The following is a 24221-nucleotide window of genomic DNA, read 5'->3' on the forward strand; positions in this document are numbered from 1 at the left end:
TATGGCTAATTTTGTAGTGAAACCCCTCCTACAGTATGATGTCAGGACCATGGTCCTGACAGTTTCCTGTCTGTGCACCTCATTGCATTCTGGGAAATAGCCGTTTACAGTTTTTTCCAACTGCCAAAAAAGCAAGCAGCATCTCCTTCCACTGACATCACCTGCCAGCAGTAAAAATGTCACCATGCAATAAATGTAAATCAATGAGAGGAAAGATTTTACAATGGGCAAACACTGACAATCATTTATACATAATTATTGTAAAAATGAAGCAGTTTTTTATTACATTATTTTCACTGGAGTTCCTCTTTAACAAACAAGGTTGGACATACAAGGAGCTCACAACCAAAAAACAAGATCATACAAATGTCTAACAGTAGTTCAATGTCTTTGGTAAAAATCAATAGATAGAGTCTGCTCTAATCCATGAGAGGGGTGTGTGACAGTGAAGGTGCATGATCAAGCTGGACACACTAGGAGGAGGGCCCTGCCAGAGGCTTACAATCTAAAGAAACCAGGTGGTCTTATTTTTCACAATAACCAGCTACATAACTAACACTCCCCCTGGTTGTTCATTTTGTTGACTATGACTTTTTGTGACCACATGAACTCTTGCATGCCAGATGTGACTACCAATCAATGCATCTTTCAGCTGTTGCATCATGTTCATAGCTTCACATATACGGTCTATCCACCTAAGCCTCTGCCGTCCTCAATACAAATTAGGCCACATCCAGTCGATATTTATTTAAACTATCTAATGAACATCCATCAGACATGCCTGTCCTTTTTCAATTGTACAGACAGGAGGGGTGCACTATAGGATGTTCGCAAAGCTCTGTACTACATGGAGAAGTACAAGCCTAGTGGCTGCAGCTCCGCAATCCTAATTAGACAAGATTTCTTCTTACCAGATAAACAGTATGGAAGATGTGCACCTGAACTACCACTTACAGATGAACTACCACTTACTGCATAGTGTATGACTAGCATGTGAAAAATAACCTTTGTGCTGTCTTTTGATGTCAAAATGTATATAAGACACAATTTAAAGAGAACACGAGGTCAGCAATTTTGTAAGAAAAAACATACATACAGACCACAGAGCAGGGAGGCAGAGGCGTAGAGGGGGAGAGGCAGAACTGCGCATTCAAAGCTGACATCTGAGTGGGCGTTTTGCAGGAGTGCCTTTCCTGCAAGGGACGTCGCTTCCACGTGAGATTGCCGACAAGCAGCTTGTTGCCAATTTTCGAGGGATGTCAGTGTGGTGAAAGGGGGGGCAGAGAGCGGCGCAGAGGGGACACACAGGCATGTCAAGGAAGAGGCATGTCAAGGAACACACCCTTGTGTCCGGTTTGCCCCCCCCCCCCCCCCTTCAGGGCTGCCTTGAGTGCACTTTAACATTCAGTTTAGTAATGGGCGGAGGTTTGAAGAAGAAATAAAAATAATATGTAGAATGTTGTCACAACTATAAACTAGATATCACTTTCTATAATATAAGTGAAGTAACACTTTATAGACTAAGCAAAAAAATCTGTCTGTTCATATTTTCTGCTATCTTAATAAATTAAGAGACTGTTCTATATTTTAGTAAACCTTTATTAATTATAAGTTCATTAGCTCTTTTTTACATAAACATAAGGAAAATGAACACTTACGGTAGGCTGTAAAATAATTTGGAATGTGTAAGAAATTTGAATCAAAAGCATCACATACTAAAGAGCTAAATGTAATTAGTTTAACAAAGCACATGAAATCAATGTTATGACGTAAAATACTGTATAGTCAAGTAAACTCAGGTGGCTTCCTAAAGGAAGTATAGATTGTCTGTTGCATCCTGTAAATGAAAAGTGTAGTTCAGGATCAAAACACTTATAAACAGAAATCAAGTTTAAAAAAAAAAAAAAAAGAGAGAGAGAGAAAGGCAAGTTAAATGGCACATCAGTTGCATTTTCAGTCATGTTCCAAATTGGTGACACTAACAGACGTTATTCAGCAGTTAAGTTGCAACATAAATAAAACAAATGTTGTGAGGGGCCATTTAACCAACAATACAGCAGAAAGGGTAAGTGATTTGACTCTTATGTCAGAAACAGAAATGTAAAAGTGATTTTCAAAATTGACTAAATGAGATCTATAGATAACCACAAATATCTGGACACTGATGTTAAAATAGGATGTACAACTATCTTCACAGTATGTAGCAAGTGTCCTTTATACACTATTTATACCTTTTATTCTGATGAAGGAAGTAGCAATTTTACTTTAAGAATTAAAAACCGCTTAATTTTTTTTTTTTAAACATGAAAACCTCATTAGGTAATCTGTCTTCATGCTGTTCACCTAAACATCTCAAATGGACGTCTGTTTATTGATCTTTGGCTACATATTTGCTGCTGGCAGTAAAGTACATTATTAGCTTCATACAAGATTCTCAACTACTTTAGAATTAGTAAATGGCCTGAGGTTAAAAAGCCATTTGCAACTGAGGATTTGTTTAATCTGATTAGGATCATGAAAACAAATTCTATTTAAACTCCATATCTAGGATGGTATTTTGAAAAAAAAAACCTCTTAAAAAGTGCAGTTACAAGGAACTGAGTCCCCAGTCTTAAAATATTATTAACACAGTGATGTTTATCTGCTAGGAAATTTGTTTGTCTTTTTCATTTACCGGTACCTGTCTCGCCTCTTCAATTCTTATAAACTTCATTCACAGTGTCACAGCATAATATGTGACTTATCTACACCCTGTATAGTTCATAAAACTGTCATGTATCACACATGGCTTCAGGAAGATATGCAGAGAATACAACTAAATATTTAGATGGTAGTTCTCATTGGGGGAAAATGGAAGCACTGCAGCCAGGCGATACAGCAAAAAGTTTGAGAAGTCAATACAAAGTTAAGTTTAAAGGGAAGGTTCAGGGAGGATGGGTAAAAAATAAAAATCAATTTCCACTTACCTGGGGCTTCCTCCAGCCCGTGGCAGGCAGGAGGTGCCCTCGCCGCCGCTCCGCAGGCTCCCGGTGGTCTCCGGTGGCCGACCCGACCTGGCCAGGCCGGCTGCCAGGTCGGGCTCTTCTGCGCTCCAAGGCCCGGCACTTCTGCGTCCCACGCCGCCGCGCTGACGTCATCAGACGTCCGCCGGGCTGTACTGCGCAGGCGCAGCTGGAAAGGGAAGGTTCAGGGAGCGTGGGTAAAAAATAAAAATCAATTTCCACTTACCTGGGGCTTCCTCCAGCCCGTGGCAGGCAGGACGTGCCCTCGCCTGCGCAGTACAGCCCGGCGGACGTCCGATGATGTCAGCGCGCCGGCGTGGGACGCAGAAGTGCCGGGCCTTGGAGCGCAGAAGAGCCCGACCTGGCAGCCGGCCTGGCCAGGTCGGGTCGGCCATTAGAGACCACCGGGAGCCTGCGGAGCGGCGGCGAGGGCACCTCCTGCCTGCCACAGGCTGGAGGAAGCCCCAGGTAAGTGGAAATTGATTTTTATTTTTTACCCACGCTCCCTGAACCTTCCCTTTAAGACTCTTACATTTACCTATATGGGACTGGTTTCTTTAACCACTTAAGGACTGCAGTCTTTTCGCCCCTTAAGACCAGAGCCTTTTTTCAATTCAGACCACTGCAGGTTTAATGGTTTATTGCTCAGTCATACAAGCTACCATCTAAATGAATTTTATCTCCTTTTCTTGTCACTAATACAGCTTTCTTTTGGTGCTATTTGATTGCTGCTGCGAGTTTTAGTTTTTATTATATTCATCAAAAAAGACATGAATTTTGTCAAAAAAATGATTTTTTTAACTTCCTGTGATAAAATTTGTCAAATAAAGTAAAATTTCTGTATACATTTTTGTCCACATTTATTGTGCTACATGTCTTTGATAAAAAAAAAATCAGTTTATATTTATTGGTCTGGGTAAAAGTTATAGCGTTTACAAACTATGGTGCAAAAAGTGAATTTTCCCATTTTGAAGCATCTCTCTCATTTCTGAGCACCTGTCAGGTTTCATGAGGTGCTAGAATTCCAGGATAGTATAAATACCCCCCAAATGACTCCATTTTTGGAAAGAAGACACCTCAAAGTATTCACTAAGAGGCATGGTGAGTTCATAGAAGATTTTATTTTTTGTCAAAGGTAGCGGAAAATGACACTTTGTGACAAAAAAATAAATAAAAAAAAGTTTCCATTTCTGCTAACTGGTGACAAAAAAATGAAATCTGCCACGGACTCACCATGCCCCTCTCTGAATACCTTGAAGTGTCTAGTTTCCAAAATGGGGTCAATTGTGGGGTGTGTTTACTGTCCTGGCATTTTGGGGGGGGTGCTAAATTGTAAGCACCCCTGAAAAGCCTAAAGGTGCTCATAGGACTTTGGGCCCCTTAGCGCACCTAGGCTGCAAAAAAAGTGTCACACATGTGGTATCGCCGTACTCAGGAGAAATAGTATAATGTGTTTTGGGGTGTATTTTTACACATACCCATGATGGGTGGGAGAAATATCTCTGTAAATGAGATTTTTTTTATTTTTTTACACACAATTGTCCATTTACAGAGATATTTCTCCCACCCAGCATGGATATGTGTAAAAATACACCCCAAAACACATTATACTACTTCTCCTGAGTACAGCGATACCACATGTGTGACACTTTTTTGCAGCCTAGGTGTGCTAAGGGGCCCAACGTCCTATGAGTACCTTTAGGATTTCACAGGTCATTTTTAGGCATTTGGTTTCTAGACCACTCCTAGCGGTTTAGGGCCCCTAAAATGCCAGGACAGTATAGGAACCCTACAAGTGACCCCATTTTAGAAAGAAGACACCCCAAGGTATTCCGTTAGGAGTATGGTGAGTTCATAGAAGATTTTACTTTTGTCACAAGTTAGCGGAAATTGATTTTCATTGTTTTTTTTTCACAAAGTGTCATTTTCCACTAACTTGTGACAAAAAATAAAATCTACTATGAACTTACCATACACCTAATGGAATACCTTGGGGTGTCTTCTTTCTAAAATGGGGTCACTTGTGGGGTTCCTATACTGCCCTGCCATTTTAGGGGCCCTAAACCGTGAGGAGTAGTCTAGAAACCAAATGCCTCAAAATGACCTGTGAAATTCTAAAGGTACTCATAGGACGTAGGGCCTCTTAGCGCACCTAGGCTGCAAAAAAGTGTCACACATGTGGTATCACCGTACTCAGGAGAAGTAGTATAATGTGTTTTGGGGTGTATTTTTACACATACCCATGCTGGGTGGGAGAAATATCTCTGTAAATGACAATTTTTTGATTTTTTTTACACACAATTGTCCATTTACAGAGAGATTTCTCCCACTCATCATGGGTATGTGTAAAAATACACCCCGAAACACATTATACTACTTCTGAGTACAGCGATACCACATGTGACACTTTTTTGCAGCCTAGGTGCGCTAAGTGGCCTAACATTCTATTCACAGGTCATTTTGAGGCATTTGTTTTCTAGACTACTCCTCACGGTTTAGGGCCCCTAAAATGCCAGGGCAGTATAGGAACCCCACAAGTGACCCCATTTTAGAAAGAAGACACCCCAAGGTATTCCGTTAGGTGTATGGTGAGTTCATTGAAGATTTTATATTTTGTCACAAGTTAGTGGAAAATGACACTTTGTGAAAAAAAACAATAAAAATAAATTTCCGCTAACTTTTGACCAAAAATAAAATATTCTATGAACACGTCATACACCTAACGGAATACCTTGGGGTGTCTTCTTTCTAAAATGAGGTCACTTGTGGGATTCCTATACTGCCCTGGCATTTTAGGGGCCCAAAACCGTGAGGAGTAGTCTGGAAACCTAATGCCTCAAAATGACAGTTCAGGGGTATAAGCATCTGCAAATTTTGATGACAGGTGGTCTACGAGGGGCCGAATTTTGTGCAACCGGTCATAAGCAGGGTGGCCTCTTAGATGACAGGTTGTATTGGAACTGAAGTGCAGGAAGCGCCGGATGTTCTCAAATTGTGACCTGGAAATGGCAGCACAGAACAAGGGCATGTGATGTATTGGGTGCATAGACCAATAAGACCGCAATACATTCTTTTGACTACACCCATGTTAAGGAGAAGGCCCCAAAAAATGTTACGTTTGGAAACTTGGAGTGGCTTCTACCGAAAAGGCTGGGCAAAGTAGCTTCTTGGATTGGCGGTTGCGTATTGTGTGGCATAATGGTTGGTCTCAGCCACAATTAAGTTGTACCAGCAGTGATCAGAAAAAAAAATTCTGTCACTGCGGTGGGGCGGGTGAGGGTTTGGGCGGGTGATCAGAAGCCCACAGGGGGCATATTAGGGCCTGATCTGATATGTAGCAGTGACAGGTGGTGACAGGGGGTGACGGGGTGATTGATAGGTGATCAGTAGGTGATTACAGAGGAGAATATATGCAAGCAATGCACTGGCGGGTTGATCAGAGGGGGTCTGGGGGGCTACCTGAGGGTGTGGGCGGGTGATTGGGTGCCCGCAAGGGGCAGATTAGGGTTTGATCTGATGGGTAGCAGTGACAGGGTTGTGATTGGGTGATTGATATGTGATCAGTAGGTGATTACAGGGGAGAATATATGCAAGCAATGCACTGGCGAGTTGATCAGAGGGGGTCTGGGGGCTAATTGAGGGGGTGGGCGGGTGATTGGGTGCCCCCAAGGGGCGGATTAGTGTCTGATCTGATGGGTAGCAGTGACAGGTGGTGACGAGGTGATTGATGGGTAAAAAAGAGTTGAGATAGTGACAGGGAGTGATTAATGGGTGATTAGGGGGGTGATTGGGTGCAAACAGGGGTGTGAGGGGTGGGCAGGGGGGGTCTGATGGGTGCAGTGGGCGATCAGGGGGCAGGATCAGTGTGCTTGGGTGCTTACTAGGCGGGCTGCAACCTGCCCTGGTGGTCCCTTGATCACTGGGACCACCAGGGCAGGAGGCAGCCTGTATAATACGCTTTGTATACATTAAAATGCGTATTATCTGCTTTACATGAGGCAGATCGGGGGTTAACAACCCGCCGGCGCTGTTAATTGGCCGGCGGGTTGACGTCGCGGGTGGGCACATCCAGCGTGCGATCCCTGGCCAGCTAGTCCGCAGCGAGCCGCCGCTGATCGGCGTATTGCGGTCGTTGCGGGCTCCACTTAGGTGGTTGGGAGGGGATCAAGGGATGAATGGGGGGAAATCGGAATAGAAAAGTGTTTTTTTTTACACTAAAATTGCACAGCCTGTCACGGCTGCAGGCTGTGCGTCTCTCCCTGTCACACAAGATTCACACAGTGACAGGGAGAGGGAGGCGGAACGGCAACTATGTTGCCTTTCGGAGGGTGATCGCTGTGATTGGCTCACAGCGATCACACGGCAGGGAGCCAATCAGTGACGGCTCCTGCTGATACCCGGAAGCCTTAGCTGTCATAAGACAGCTAAGTGCGGGCGGTTCGGTGCGCACGATCGCGGCGGGGAGCGGCAGCGCCGGTGATAGAGATCTATGCCCTGCCAACCAGGAGCCCATCAAAACAGGGCGTAGATCTCTATCACCTCGGGCCGGAAATGGTTAAACTAGCAATAACATCAGGATGCTGTCAGTAGCAGCTATATAGTTCATATCACATACAAATGCAGTGTGGCTACAGAATTAACACAGCACTCTAGCATTTCAGAGGTAAGGTAAGAATTATTCTCTCCAGCCTCTGCTTCTTTCATCTATTCCTAAGATACCCAAGACTTTAGTGTCTTATTAGTTGCTATGTAACTTAAAGTGGATCCAAGGTGAACTTTTACTCATTGCATAATTGTGTTCCTTTCCTATTTTTTATAGGGCATTCCTCAAGCCAAATACTTTTTTGTTTTTGTTTTAATACTCTAATTCCCTATAAACTAAATAAGCCCCACCCACAGGTTTTCAGAGAGCCTTGGCAGTAGCAAGGGCTCATGGGAGCTCAGTCTGGGCAGAAGGAGGAGGAGGTGTTACTAGCCATTGATTTCAGAGGCAGAGGGGAGGAGGGGGGATTAGGTTTATTTCACAGGCTTAGTGATCAAGATACAGATAAGCCTGCCTCTGTATAATGTTTAGGCTACTTACACACCAGGACGTTGCGTTAGAGGGGACGTTAAGGTCGCATAACGTGCCCCTAACGCAACGCATGGTGGTGCGGGAGAGGACGTTAGAGTGAGCCGCGTTAGGCGGCTCTATCCGCATAAGATCCACCAGAGTGGCGCTGATTGGCCGGCGGGACCTCGTGATGCGGAGTGAGACAGTCCGCATCACGTGGTCCCGCCAGCCAATCAGCAGCCGCCAGTGCAGTGCATATTAAGTAGCCATGTGCTACTGTAGCGGCATCTCCCCGCCTCCTCTCGCCCCCCACTGACCATGTGCAAACAGTCTAACGCGGCTTAAGCCGCTCAGAACACACAGTACGCTGCACTTTGCCTGAACATTTGCACTTTGCCTCAAACCTTCGCCAGACTACCTGCGATCTGGACCCTGGCCCCACTAAGTTCATGTTGAAATGCCCTGAACTATTTACACCGGCATTCCACAAAATAGTCAACGGCTCCTTACAAGAAGGGTGGTTTCCCTCTACTCTGAAAGAAGCAATCGTCAGGCCTCTACTCAAGAAACCATCCTTAGACCCAGATGCTCTAAACAGCTACAGACCTGTCTCAAACCTCCCCTTTCTGGGAAAAGTTATTGAAAAGGCTGTCTACCTCCAACTTGAAGCCAGGCTCTCCAGAAACAACATCCTTGACCCTCTTCAATCTGGTTTCAGGAAATATCACAGCTGTGAAACAGCCCTCACCCAGATTTGCAATGATCTGCTGATTGCAAGAGACAAGGGTCAATGTTCCATCCTGATTTTGCTCGACCTCTCAGCGGCTTTTGACACAGTCGATCATGAAATCTTACTCAACAGGCTACAAGAGTACTGTGGCATAGATGGCATTGTTCTCCGGTGGTTCAACTCCTTCCTGGCTGGCAGAACACAAAGGGTAGCCTTAGGGCCCTTCCTCTCCAACCCTGTAGCACTAAAATACGGTGTACCTCAGGGCGCAATATTATCCCCTTTACTGTTCACCATATACATGCTGCCACTTGGAGAAATCATACAAAAACATGGCCTGACATATCATTGCTATGCTGATGACACCCAGCTATATTTGTCATTCAAACCTGACGTCACAGACCCTACTCCACAAATAAACGCATGCTTAGCTGAGCTTCAGGAGTGGATGAATAATAATTGGCTAAAACTTAATGCTGACAAAACTGAGGTTCTTGTTATCGAGGGCCAGGGCTCAACAGCAAAGCAGCTCCAGTCTCAACCAACACCGCTAAGGATAGGGAGCTCAGACCTGAACAACTCAGACTGTGTGCGCAGCCTGGGAGTACTGATTGATGGGAAATTAAGCTTCAGGAATCAAATCTCAGCTGTTGTGAAACATTCCTTCTTTCACCTAAGGAATATTGCAAGGATTAAACACCTAATTCCTTCAGAGGATCTTCCAACCCTAGTTCATGCCTTCGTCACATCAAGGTTAGACTACTGCAACGTCCTCTACACAGGCCTGCATAAGAAAGACTTACGCCGCCTGCAATTAGTACAGAATGCCGCCGCAAGGCTGTTAACGAGCCAACCCCGCCATTGCCACATAACACCAACCCTGAGCTCACTCCACTGGCTACCGATAAAATGGAGAATTCTGTTTAAGATTGGCTTACTGACATTCAAATCCTTGCACAATCTGGGCCCTGGATACCTGAAGGACTTGTTGCAACTACATCACACCCCCCACAATCTTAGATCAAAAGGACGTAACACCTTGGTCACCCCCAGAGTCCACCTCAAAACCTTTGGAGACAGAGCCTTTTGTCATGCTGCCCCTACACTTTGGAACTCCCTGCCACACCCAATCAGGACAGCCCCATCCCTGGAAACATTTAAGTCTAAACTGAAAACCTACCTTTTCAGTCTGGCATTCATGAACATCTGACTATCTCCTCTGTAACACAACCCAGCCTGAAACACTGTATTAATCTGAGACACAGCTATGCGCTTTGAGTCCTATGGGAGAAAAGCGCTTTACAAATGTTATTGTATTGTATTGTATTGTTACTGTGTAACGCAACCTGGGCAGTGTGAACAGCCGCATTGACTTTGTAGTGCTGTGCGGTGGGCTGCGTTACAGGCTGCACTAACGTGCGCCTCTAACGTTCTGGTGTGAAAGAGCCCTTACAAACATGGCTGCTGTCATTGTATCACAGGAAAAAATAATAATTTTCTATTAAAGCTGTTTGCAGCTATATTTGCTGTGTAAACTATCTAAACTTTAGATAAGGTATATAGACAAGTTACTTGTTATAGTTAGTTTTTCATCTCGGATCCGCTTTAAATAAATGCAAATAGCAGCATTGAAAACAGTATTAATACATGTTTACTTACAGCTCAGTCAATTCCAAAACTTTTTACAGAGACTTATAGACTAAGCACATATCCAGGTTTCTAGTTAATGTGGTAATGTGATAGATACAATTGTTGAAGATCCTCACCTCTATCACTTATGCCTAAGCACTACAGAAGCTCTGGCTGTGGCAGTAACTGCCTAATTATAACAAACACCATTTCCATAGCAAAACATCATATAAGAGAAAAATGGATCCAGCATGTAAAAAAAAATAATTATCATTTAAAGAACAAGCTGTAAGGCCTCCTGCACACTACATGTGATTCCGTTTTTTTATACGATTCGATTTTTGATTCAGATTTAAAAAATTACTGCATGCTGCTACATTTTTTGAATCGGAATCAAAAATCGGATCGTATAAAAAAATCGGAATTGCATGTAGTGTGCAAGTGGTTAGGATTGCTTTCAAGATTTTCTTGCAATTGTGATACTTACTGAGATTTCAGATTTCAGATTTCTTCGATTCTACAGTACATTATACTGTGCATTAAAGGGACACTTAAAGGGAACCAGAGAGGAACCTTAATAAAAAATAGAACAAGCTTTTATACATACCTGGGGCTTCTTCCAGCCCCATAAGCCTGGATCGCTCCCACGCCGCCATCCTCCGCTTTCTGTATCTGCGGTACCGGGTCCCGTCACTTCCGGCAGACGCGGCCAATTGTCCGCATCACAGGGGCTCCATCCATACCCGTACGCATGAGGCTGCGCAGTAGGCAGCCTCATGTGTATGTATATGGAGGGAGCCCCGTGTGATGCGGACAATTGGCCGCGTCTGCCGGCCGACTGGCCGACTCGCGGCAATGACGGGACCCAGTACCGGCGGATCCAGGCAGCAGAGGACGGCGGCGTGGGAGCGATCCGTGCGTATGGGGCTGGAGGAAGCCCCACGTATGTATAAAAGCTTCCCCCCAACGTCTCTGGTTCCCTTTAAGTCAGAAAAAAAAATGAGTTTTACTCACCTGGGGCTTCCAATAGCCCCCTGCAGCTGTCCGGTGCCCTCGCCGTCTCCCTCCGATCCTCCTGGCCCCGCCGGCAGCCACTTCCTGTTTCGGTGACAGGAGCCTGTTTTGGGGACGCAAGTGATTCTTCGTGTTCCTGGCCACAATAGCGCTAATGTGTCTGGGAACGCGAAGAATCACTCGTGTCCCCAGCCTGTCAGCTCCTGTCACCGAAACAGGAAGTGGCTGCCGGCGGGGCCAGGAGGGTCGGAGGGAGACGGCGAGGGCACCGGACAGCTGCAGGGGGCTATTGGAAGCCCTAGGAGAGTAAAACTCATTTTTTTTGTTTGACTTAAGTGTCCCTTTAAAGGATACCTGAGGTGAGAGGGATATGGAGGCTGACATGTTTATTTCCTTTTAAATACATTGCTTGGCTGTCCTGCTGATCCTCTGCCTCCAATACTTTAAGTCATAGACTGTGACCCTGAACAAGCATGCAGATCAAATGTCTATGATATATTCCCCCTTAAGGTGCCCATACATTGATTTGCAGCATCCATTTATGGCTAATTAGATCATAATGAATGAATCTCCTAGAGATTGATGCCGCAACATGGCTGCCCAATCATAATTTTGAGCGACTTTTGGCTGAAATCGATCAAAGCTATTGATTTGGCATGCTGCAAATATTTCATTTGAAAAGGGGCTGTCGAGTGCATATCGAGAGAAGCATGGAATTTCCAGATAACCGTAAGACCCCTGGTCAGTCCCCCCATTTTAAATGTGTTCCCCCTGGCCCCAGAAATGCGCATAAAACAGTGGCAGCTTTTTGGGGCTGGCAAAAGCAACAGGGCAATGTTCCAACCTCAGCAGTTGCTTTTCCTGTAATTTTCAGAAACACTGTCACTCAGTATTGCCTACACTGTACTTATAGATACATAACTGGGTGGAAAATGCCTGGATCAAGCAGTTGTCATCTTATACTGCATATGTAGCTCTGGCCCATTTTATATATAAATCCTGAGGTTTATTTCTTTTTTGCTATGCATAGACACTTATTATGTTATATAAACCTGAGCATACCATACAGCAAGTAGTAGAAGTATTAGCAGTGTTATTTGCCTGTTTGTAATATCTTAATTATTTTTGATTTTGGAAAATGCTATTTGAATATTTAAAAAATATACTTTTTTTATTCTTTCAGTGCCCCTAAGAATGTATCAGTAAAATGGAAGGGCTTTTACAGGATGGATTAAAACATCCCAGTTACCAAATGAATGGTTGCATTAAGACAATATTAAATGCTGTATCAAAAGTAGATCAAACACGAACAACAAAGCCTTTCTTGTAAGCAAATAAACCAAGAGCAGCCACTGAAGCTAAGAAAGCAGAACAGCGAATAAACTTCATTAATCCTTTAGCTGATGGTAGATGTCTCTCCAAAAACGAAGTGTTGAATGGCAAAGCTGGAACATCCTACAAAGTAAAAGAAAAGAAAACACTTTGTAGAGACTTTGTAAAGGTAAAAATGCATGGTGTTGGCACTTTCAAACTGTTATTTGCTTTATGAATTATAGGTACTGCAATATTACAATAATCAAAACTGCTTAAATTCTTAAAGAGAACCTGTACCTTCAAAAAGTGCCTCTGGGGGGTACTTACCTCAGGAGGGGGAGCCTCTGGATCCTATCGAGGTTTACCTCGTCCTCCTCTATCCCACAGTGGCAGCACTACAGGTCCCCGAACGGCAGCCATGTAAATATTTACCTTTACAGCGCAGGTGCAGTAGCAGCTCTAGGATGGGCTAAGGCGGAAATAGCCGATCCCAATCGGATCCACTGTACTGTGCAGGTGCAATTCACCCCCGCGCCTGCGCAGTAGAGTGGACCTGATAAGGCTCAGCTATTTCCACCTTAGCCCATCAGGGAGCCACTACTGCGCCTGCGCTGTAAAGGTAAATATTGCAGGCGTTACTGTGCCTGCGCCAAAGCACGACAAATTGTCGGCTGTGGGTTCGGGGGGCTCCAGCGCTGTCACTACGGGACGGAGGAGGACCTCCCAAGGTAAGTGCCCCCCAGGGCACTTACTTTTTAAAGAGTCTCTTTCAAGGACAACTATCAAAGAAACTGTAATTCTGTTAACACCCATATACCAATAGAGCTATAACTCGTATCAAAACTCTGATGTTCATCTATCATAACTCTGCTTTCTCAGTCAGCGTAGGATTGCAGGACTGTACCATGCAGATAGGTGCCACTTCTGTGTCATCATTCACTGAGGAATGATTCACTGTCTGTTTCAGCTGCTTTTTAAAAAGAAGGATCCTTGCTTTCTTTCTGTTCTTGGGTGCTCACACCCACTGTTCAGAATGAGTTCTTCCTGGCTATTATCTTCTGACTGAGATTACTTCAAAATGTAGGAAGCCAAGACCAGTGTTGCTTGTGAACTTTCGCCAAAAAGCTATTTTTAATTTTGAGAAAATATTCTTGAAAATACATTGTATTTTTCGTAGTATGGAAAATTCGTGAAAAAAAAATCATTATTTTTACCATGAAAATTACCAAAATGTTTAATTTTAGTGCCACAACTTGTGAAAAATGACAAAAATCCTTGTTATTACAAAATAATTTTCAATGGCATTTTCACTCAAAAGTCGAATTTTACATTATTTATTTATTATCTCTGCTTTCTGCCATTTTTAAGACATTCCAATCACAGGATTACAGCCAGTCATCGGATTCCACCTTTGATTGATGTCACCTGTCGGCTATCAGGCTGTCCATCACCTAACAGGCAGCCTATTGGGCCAATCAAATTGCAGGTTTCACGTTCATTAAAGCCACTGGACCCGCTGGGACTCAGGCGGGATCAGTGGAGCGACCATTACTTAGGAGTAATTTAGCGCATAGCTTGCGCATAACTTACACTCCTGTCATTAAGCTGCGCTTCTTTGGCAGCGCAGCTTAATGAATAAACCCCGATGTGTGGTGATAAGATTTCTCTTGTCTTTTTATCACTAACATGATCTTAATGAATTGCAGCCTAGTCTTATGCTGGGCATACACAGATAGATTCTTCTTATCAATCGAGTCGCTGATGGGTCGATTGATAATTTCCGACAGGTCCGATTGCCCACCGGATCGATTCCCCGCTCGATACCCACGGGCGGACAATAGCGGAAAACCAGCGGAAGATAAGGAAGCGCCCGCGAGAACGAGCGGGAATCGATGCAGGCGCGTGCGGGGACGAGCGGGGATGCGGTGGGAGTCGATCCGGCGGCTAATCGAGCCGCAAAATCTATCCGCGTATGTACAGCATTATACTTGTGAAACAAGCTGTATCCAGTTTCTGATGCTAATGTCAATGAGTAAAGATGGGGCAAGACTGAAAGCTCATTCACACTGTGCGCCTGGCACACTGTGTGCATAGCACTTTCACACTGTGTGTATGGCATCTGTGATCAACAAGGAAATCAAAAAAGCATGGAATACCTTTTTAAAGTTCACACCGAAGCATCACACTACTGTATGATGCTTAATCTCAGAGCAGTATGCATTTTGGTGTACTAAACAGCAGGCCTGATTCTAGGGCCGTGCAGCCTGTGCGGGCGCCCTGGGCGCTGAAGGAATGTGGGCGCTGTAATGGAGGGGGGAGTCAGCCGCAGGGAGGCCCACGGAGAGGAAGGGAGGGAGAGGTCGGGCTGCCCTCCCCGTGGCTGACTCCCCCCTCCATACTGGGGGCAGCTACCTATCTAACCTATACTGGGGGGCAACTACCTAATCTAACCACACTGGGGGGCACCTACCTAATCTAACCACACTAGGGGGCACCTACCTAATCTAACCTATACTTGGGGGCACCTACCTAATCTAACCACACTGGGGGGCAACTACCTAATCTAACCACACTGGGGGGCACCTACCTAATCTAACCTATACTGGGGGGCACCTACCTAATCTAACCACACTGGGGGCACCTACCTAATCTAACCACACTGAGGGGCACCTACCTAATCTAACCACACTGGGGGGCACCTAACTAATCTAACCACACTGGGGGGCACCTACCTAATCTAACCTATACTGGGGGGCACCTACCTAATCTAACCACACTGGGGGGCACCTACCTAATCTAACCACACTGGGGGGCACCTACCTAATCTAACCACACTGGGGGGCGCCTACCTAATCAAACCTATACTGGAGGGCCCCTACCTATCTAACCTGTATTGGGGGCACCTACCTACCTAGCCTATACTGGTGGCAACTATACTGACTACCTATATTGGAGGCACCTACCTAACTAACCTATACTGGGGGCACCTACCTATCTAACCTATGCTGGGGGCAACTATTCTGACTCCCTATATTAGAGGCACCCACCTAGCTAACCTGTACTGGGGGCACCTACCTATCTAACCTATACCGGGGGCACCTGCCTAACCTATACTGGGGGCAACTATACCGGATACCTATACTGGAGGCACCTACCTGGCTAACCTATACTGGGGGCAACTATACTGGGGCACCTATGCCTGGCTACCTATACTATGCCTGGCTACCTATACTGGGGAGGACCTATAGCTGGCTACCTATTTTGAGTGCAACTAGACCTGGCTAACCTATACTGCGGGCATGTACACCTGGCTCTGTGGGGGGGGGGGGGGGGGGCGCAATTGTAACACCCTCGCCCTGGGTGCATTTTAGCCTAGAAACTGCCCTGCTAAGCAGTGATGCCCCATTCAAAGTAATTGAATGGATTTAGCGTTGCAATCAATATTGATTTGTTAGCCAGGTGTTGCGTTATAATTTATGGTCACCTACATTTCATGCTGCAAACAGGCCTTAAATAATGACATAAAGACTCTAGTATGCTGATACATAAATTCTTTTTGCCTTGTAGAAGTAAAACAATCAATAGAGATTGCATTTTCATGACACAAACGAGGACACAGGTTGCAAAAGTAGTTCATATCTGATATTGTGAGTGCGAAAGGCAGAAAGTGGTTAATGATCATTTACGTGTTAACAGTTTTAGTACAGGTAAGCATGAACAAACTCTGTATGCACAGTGAATCAGCAGAGAAATAGACACGTGGTGAAAGGTTACTCTCAGAATATACTGCTGAAAAGCAATCATCTGCAATATGTCAAGAATAGTGACCTCTGTGTTCATTTACAAATAATAACCATTAGTACACTTTTCCTACAGGTGAATCCTTCCATCTTCCATTTCTGTCAAATGTCCCTGTGAAACCTAAAATAGACTGTTCAGCTAGAAAATAAAAGAACTTGCAAATAATTAGACGGGTGTTTCACTAATATATTAGGACAGAACTTACTGCAGACTCAGGTTCAGGTAACCATACTTCATTTTCTGAAATCAGGCCCATGTTGCACATTACCTGTAAAAAAAAAAAAAAAATATATATATATATATATTTAGTAGTGTGTTTTCTAGAGAAATAAAAACAATAAATATCTAAGGTTGGGGAACAGAGCCTAGGTGGGACATAACCAGTGTGATGTGCTGAAGAGACGTCCTCCGATTTTATGAAGCGCTTTTTATCATTTTAAATCTGTGAGTAGTACTGTACTATGTTTTTCTCTATCAAAAAAAAAGTTTTACACTATTTGAAGCTCCTTAGTCCTTGGATAAAACTGGGTGTACTTGCTACTGCTAACATGTGTGCTGGAGACCAGCAGGCATCAACTCAGAGTTGTCTGAGGAAAACTGAGGAGCTGCTGTGGAAGTCTGGAATGTTGAGCTAGTGGCGTGCTGATCCAAGATGTGCATAGCAGTGGTGTGGCAATAGGGGATGCAGAGGTAGTGACCACACCAGGGCCCATAGGCCAGAGGGGCCCAGTAGGGCCCTCCTTCAACCACTTTATTAGTTCTTCATTGGTTGTAAGCTGGTAATGATCATCTCTGCATGTGCTTTGATTAGCTGTAACCATAAGACTGCTCTCTTCCCCAAGCCAACACCTCTCTGACACCGCAGTTGTCCTTATCAGGTTTTGGTGCTCCAAATTGTTATGTATAGAGCACTTGAGAGAGTGCAGTGTAACATTTACCCTGGGGCCAGGAGAACCTAAGCTACGTTACTGGTACATAGCCAGGATGAAGGCGCAGCACAGAGGTGGCAGTGTGCATACAAGGTGGACAGCAGTATCTAAGGGTGAATGGGCATGCACCTATATCGTTTGATGGTGGCATATGCCGCACATGCTAGTGTTGCTCTGGCCACGCATGTATACTCAATACCGATAGCGGTGTGTTGTCTCTACTAGTGACTAGGGGTAAGCAAGGCTTTATGCCCATGCACGGAAAAAGTAAAAGTGCTAAAAAGCCCCACAAAAATGTGCATGGGCAGCCCCAGGACCCACCACAGTGGGGCCCTTTCCGTTGTATGTATTTTTTAATTTTTCAAAAATAACTTTGTCAAAGTTTGTTGAAGGTAAACTAAAAAAAAGGAGGGTGCCAGCTCACGTATACCACCCACCACCCTCTCTTCTCATTCTTCGTTTCTCAGACACCATGATGGACTTTCAGGTAGCCTGCATTTCATTGGTTCCAAGCCTCCACAAGAATAGCAGGCAGGCCAATGGCAACTGGCGGCAAGCCTCCACTGCGTGGCTCTGCATTGGAGTTGGGTGACACCACCACATCACCCTCACCATGAATGGCAGGCAGGCCTGCTGCCAGCCTGAGACTTGCTGACTTAACATTTTATGAAAATGATCATTGAAATTATATAAATATTACCTTGAAATTTTCGATTTTTTAATAAATAAATTAGTATTTTTTAATTTGTTATAAATAACAAATCTATACATAAATAACTTTCAAAATATTTTTTTATCAATAACTTTCACAAATAGGCCGAAAAAAAAAATTCACCTGTACACTGAGCCAGTCTGCCTCAGTTGAGCACACATGCAGCTCCCACACACATAAGGGCCTTACAGACCTGTTAGCGCTTAATGTTGGTAAATGCGGCGTTTGGTCTGTCAGCGTGAAGCGGGCATAACCTTTACATTACCACTGGACATTTTAAAGCAGAATTTTATTCCTCAAATGTAGGAATGTACTGTGATTTCTGCCCTTTAGCGATTTAAGCAAGACTCTGCGTCAACTATGTAATTTTTGTTGGAACTTTTGGCATGGATCCCCCTCCGGCATGCCACAGTCCAAGTCCTTGAAAAAAACATTTTCCATCACTTTTGTGGCCAGAAACAGTCCCTGTAGGTTTAGGAATTTGCCTGCCCATTGAAGTCCATGGGGGCTCGCCCGGTTTGCCAGATTCACAAACTTTTACGGAGATTCAGATTAGAAATTCGCAAACCCAAAATCTGATATTTGGCCCATCTCTACTCCCCACACCAGCCTGGCTCAGTAGATTACATATGCCACTCCTATTCACAAGCCATGCTTCTTTCCATATATTATTAACAATGTAGGGGGTGGGGTTGAGTGGGGTGGATTCACCATTTCTCACAACTCCCTGCACTACACCGCATATTGCCATGGCACATCCCACAAAATCCAACAAAATGGCTATGTCCATTGCCAAGTTAAAGAGACACTGAAGCGAAAAAAAAATATGATATAATGAATTGGTTGTGTACTATAAATAATTACTAGAAGATTAGCAGCAAAGAAAATCTCATATTTTTATTTTCAGGTATATAGTGTTTTTTCTAACATTGCATCATTCTTTAATATGTGCAGATTACACAACACTCAGCATTCAAAATGATTCTTTCAGAGCAGTCTATGAACTAATGACCTCTCCTCTGGCAGAGAAAAAGAAAATTGTTCACTAACAGTTGAGATAATAAGAGTCAGAAGACAGCCCTCTCCACGACTTTGAAAGTCGTAGAGCTTAATGGCTTTTTTGCATACAAATAACAACTGGAGTTTCTTAACTCTTCCTGTACTGGAAACTATTAGACTGATGTATCTGATCTTAATGTTTTATTTCTTAGCTGTACTACACATACAAATCATAATATCATCATTTTTTTTTTCACTTCAGTGTCTCTTTAAAGAATACCAGTGCAGGAAAGTGCTACTTGTAACCACACCTGTCCCATAGGGAACATTGGGAGGGCAGGTGAATATCAGCATATGCAAAATCCTCTTCCTACAAGGCACTGCAGGTGTTTAGGCCACAATGATGATACAATGGTCCACCTAGAAGACAAGGGGGATCAGACTTGTGAGGTATGTCCACAGAGCAATCATTGGCAATTTATTGAATATGTAGGGTTTGTTGGGAAAGGAAGGGATTTTTTAATTTAATGAAATATGGGATCTTGATAAGTAGAGATGGCAAGGCTTAGGAGAACTCATGGAGAAGCATGCAATCAGTTTCATCAGCTGATAGATTTGTAATGTTCTGATTTGCTAAGTGTGAGAAAGCGTGGAAGAGCCGCCGCCATAAGCCAGCGGCAGGCGGCTCTTTCCGCACACAGTGACGCTGCACACGGAGAGGCAGCCGCCTCCTCTCAGTATGAGGCGGCTGTCCCCGGGCAGGTCTCAGCAGAGCGCGGAGAAACCGCCGTGTTGGACGCGGCGGTTAGCGCGCATGCCCCCGCTGCGGAGGCACCGCAGAGCGGGGCTGGTGTGGCTGGGACACGTAGTCCCTCTGGAGTTAGAGTGACGCGCGCGCACTCAGGCAGGCTTTTTGTGGAAGCCAGAGGTAGTCAGCTGACCAGGCTGGTCAGCTGACTCTGGTTCCACTTCTCATTGGTCCAGCACTTAGGGAGGTGCTGGAGAGGTGCCTGTGTATATATACTGCAGGCTGTTCAGTTGCTGATTGTCTGGCGTTGCGATCACATACGTGGGAGCACCCAGATCCGTAGTCAGATCCGCAAGTGTGCTGGGACCAGCTGGAGCTGTAATCCTACACTTAGCTAGATTCAGTTGATAGCTAAAGTACTAGTTTGATTGTGATTATCTGTTATGACTTTTGCCTGCCTGACTATCCTCCTGAACTCTGATCTTGTACCTTGATATTTCTGATACTCTGTTGCCGAACCCTGCCTGTACCTCGACTCCACCTTTGCCTCCTGATACTGTACTTTATCTGTCCGTGTGTGTACGACCTGGCTTGTCCGACCTCGAGAACCGACCTTACTGTTAGAGGCGGTTCCCCGTTCAGTTAGTGACACTTCCTTCAGAGTGTTACTGTCAGACAATCCTTCCTACCCTCAGCCTGACTCCTCCCGTCTTGGAGAGTCCAGGTCTTCGGAAGGAATCGGTGCAGTACTCCTTACTGCGCTGAGGCTTAGTCCTCAAAGTTTTACTGTTACACCCAACACTACACTCTACTCAGGTGAACAGAGGTTAGCTGGTATATCGGATTATCGGTGATACTGCAGATCACTTATAATCTGGTATATATCTGTATTCCCGGTGAATCTGCAGATCACCGGTAATCAGATTCTCTCTGTGCTTCACCGATCGTTACACTAAGATGACTTCCTGGTTTAATGCATGATCATGACCAGCCAACCAGAGCCTTATGAATCTATCAGTTGATCAAACTGATCACGTGTCTCCATGAGTTCTCCTAAACATTGCCATCCCTACTGATGAATTGGTTCGCAAAAATTCATTTTTAAATCGCACCCATCTTAACCCTAATTTCAGCACCTTTGTATGTAATTATTCTTTTTGACAAAGAGAGGGAGAATTCATCTGTAAATCTCTCTAAAAGCTTAAAGTGGATCCGAGGGGATCCACTTTATATATATATATGGGTTTTAGTGCAATCTTCCACCCCAAAATGTTTTATTTTTATCTTTTTAATACTTGTAGCCATATAAATTATGAAGCCACACCCCCTCTCCCCTAGCACCTCGGCGTTTAGAGTCCCATGTTGCATGAAGTCTTGGGAATTCCGTCTGTGCAGGAGGAGGCTTTCAATGACGGAGGAGGAGTGAGCGTTCCCAGCCAGGAGCTGCTGAACTCACGCAATGCTTGTGTGAGTTCAGCACTTGTCTCCTGACGTCATCCGGATCAGTGACAGGCAGCGGGAAAATCAGTGGAGCGCGGACAGAGGATGGCAAAGGACCGGGCAGCAGTGGAGAAGAAGCTGGCAGCGGAGGAGAACAAGTGGAGGATCAGAAGAAAAGGATCGTGGACGGGCAGCCCAGGACCATGGTCTGCTAGGTGAGAGAAAACGGGGGGGAGGGGGGGGGGGAGGCGGAGGCCGTGAAATGAGGTCTGATTTTATTACATAGTACGCTGAGGGGTCCACTGATGTCAGTCAATTAGGGGGTCAGCCGCCTAAAATGAGGTCTGATTTTATTACATAGTATGCTGAGGGGCCCACTGCTGTCAGTCAATTAGGGGGTCAGCCGTTCTAAAATGAGGTCTGATTTTATCACATAATGGCCTCAATTCACTAAGCTTTCTCAAACACTTTATCAAACGTTTGATAATTTACCACATGGGTAAAATCTTATTTTGAATTCACTAAGGTGTTATATATTTGTTGAATGTTTTATCAATAAATATACAACACCTTAGTGAATTCAAAATTAGATTTTACCCATGAGGTAAATTATCAAATGTTTGATAAAGTGTTTAATACATTTTAGTGAATTGAGGTCACTATGTGGGGACATTCACACTGAGGGGCATAATGATGTCAGTCATTTAGGGGGTCAGCCGTACTGATATGAGGTCTGATGTTATTGCATATTACATGGTGACATTTGTACTAAGAGGCATACTGTTGTCAGTCATTTATAGAGGTCAGCAGCGCTGATATGTCTGCTGTTATTGCATAATATGTGGTGACACTTGCGCTAAGGGGACCAGTGCTGTCAGTCATTTTGGGAGCTCAGTCGCGCTGATATGAAGTCTGGTGTTAATCAAAATCATTATGTCCCTGCAGAGGTAATACTATTATCTGGTTTGAATAAAAAAATGGTGGTTTTATAAATGAAAGTAGGTTTGGTAAACAGGATCAGTTGTATTTGCAGGTATGATTCTTCTTCCACAAGTTGTGTTCCAATAAACTGCTTCTTTCCACAATGGACAACCCCAGCACACACTGAGCATGTACAGGATTTCGGAGGAAAGGGAGGAAAGAGGAGAGGGGAGTGGAGTTTTCACAGCCTGAGGTGTGGAAATGCAGACCAGCTTACCTATGTAATGATTACAAACAGAACATAGCTGCCCTCCTATCACAGGAATAAATAATGATATACTGTTAAGCTGCTTGCTTTAGATAAGATATAAAGACAAGATAACTTTAGATAAGATATAAAGACAAGTTACTTGTTATAGTTAGTTTTTCACCTCGGACTAAAGACTAAACTTGCAAAAATTAATTTACTGAGAGTGGAGAGTAAAATTAAAAGTAAAACCATGGCTGTCATTTGAATAAGAAAGTTTATTTTTGAATCAGCATGAATCTAAGCTCTATTAGAGGTTATAGATTAGCTTATAGATAACTGTTTTTATTTTGCATAATAATATTTAGAACACAGAGATTTACCCACATACCTGATATCACAGAAATGTAAAGGAAATTAAGTAAAATGTATGATTTAAGCAATATTCTGCTTTTCCATAATACTTGCACTTTAAGGAGACTCCGTAACAAAAATTGCATCCTGTTTTTTATCATCCTACAAGTTCCAAAAGCTATTCTAATGTGTTCTGGCTTACTGCAGCTCGTTCTACTATCACCATCTCTGTAATAAATCAACTTATCTCTCTCTTGTCAGACTTGTCAGCCTGTGTCTGGAAGGCTGCCAAGTTCTTCAGTGTTGTGGTTCTGTGATGCATCTCCCCCCTCCAGGCCCCTCTCTGCACACTGCCTGTGTATAATTTAGATTAGGGCAGCTTCTCTCTTATCTTTTACAAGCTGGATAAATCCTCCTCTGAGCTGGCTGGGCTTTCACATACTGAGGAATTACATACAGGCAGAGCTGTCTGCACTCTGCAGAAAGAAACAGCCTGACACTTCAGTGGAAGATAGCTGCAGGGGGAAATAAACACACAAATGATCTCTTGAGATTCAAAAGGAAGGGTGTATACAGCCTGCTTGTGTATGAATGTATTTTCTATGTGTGGACATACTGTACATCAACCTACTTCCTGTTTTGGTGGCCATTTTGTTTGATTATAAACAAACTTTTTAAAACTGTTTTTAACCACTTTTAATGCGGCGAGGAGCGGCTAAATTGTGACAGAGGGTAATAGGAGATGTCCCCTAACGCACTGGTATGTTTACTTTTGTGCGATTTTAACAATACAGATTCTCTTTAATGTATGAAAGAAGGTAGCGCTATCAACAGCCTCAAGTCTCTGTATATATACAAGGAGTTACAGCACAAGTCCCGTTCTGATTAGTTTCCTAGCATATGATGACAATCTGCTGTCTGTGGTATCTTCATAAATATCACCACCACCACACCGCTAAGGACCAGACTCACCAGATGGTAGGACCTACACTAGGTCTAGACACGCCTTGGGACACTTAGGGCCGTCCCCTACCTCCTCTGGGTAGTCCTCTTGAACCAAGGGTATACTATGCTGCCTCCGTGTATATCAGATATTCCTCAAAGGAAAAACTCCATATAGTGTAATACTGTATATATTTATTAAAATCAATAAAATTATCGCACTTACAATGTGAAGACTTGTATAAAAACACAGAGTTTTAGGACGGGCTCTCCCCCGTTAGGTTGGGCTCCGGCTGCCGTGTTGTGTCCCCTTCCGTGTGGAGAATAAGGATCTGTGCGCGCTAGGTCCTCTCTCCTGTTCGGGAACGCCGTTCCGTACACCCGCA

General features: G+C 44.1%; 1 protein-coding gene and 1 long non-coding RNA gene across 2 annotated transcripts in view; one reads left to right on the top strand and one right to left on the bottom strand.

Moving 5' to 3' along the window:
- The window catches only part of LOC137544518 (uncharacterized), a 54798-nt gene that overhangs the window by 14194 nt on the left and 16383 nt on the right, over window positions 1–24221 (top strand). Inside the window, exon 2 of the long non-coding RNA XR_011025891.1 lies at window positions 12612–12929. This is a non-coding gene — a long non-coding RNA (uncharacterized lncRNA). The remainder of the gene's footprint in view (window positions 1–12611; window positions 12930–24221) is intronic.
- LOC137544516 (amine oxidase [flavin-containing] B-like) overlaps window positions 11731–24221 on the bottom strand; it is a 203855-nt gene continuing 191364 nt past the window's right edge. The window contains exons 14-15 of the mRNA XM_068265602.1: window positions 16749–16811; window positions 11731–12883 (exon numbers count right to left, since the gene is read on the bottom strand). Of these exons, the coding sequence (XP_068121703.1) occupies window positions 12728–12883; window positions 16749–16811 (219 nt within the window). The 3' untranslated portion in view covers window positions 11731–12727. The remainder of the gene's footprint in view (window positions 12884–16748; window positions 16812–24221) is intronic.

This window comes from Hyperolius riggenbachi, chromosome 2 (assembly GCF_040937935.1).
Source record: "Hyperolius riggenbachi isolate aHypRig1 chromosome 2, aHypRig1.pri, whole genome shotgun sequence".
NCBI lineage: Eukaryota > Metazoa > Chordata > Amphibia > Anura > Hyperoliidae > Hyperolius > Hyperolius riggenbachi.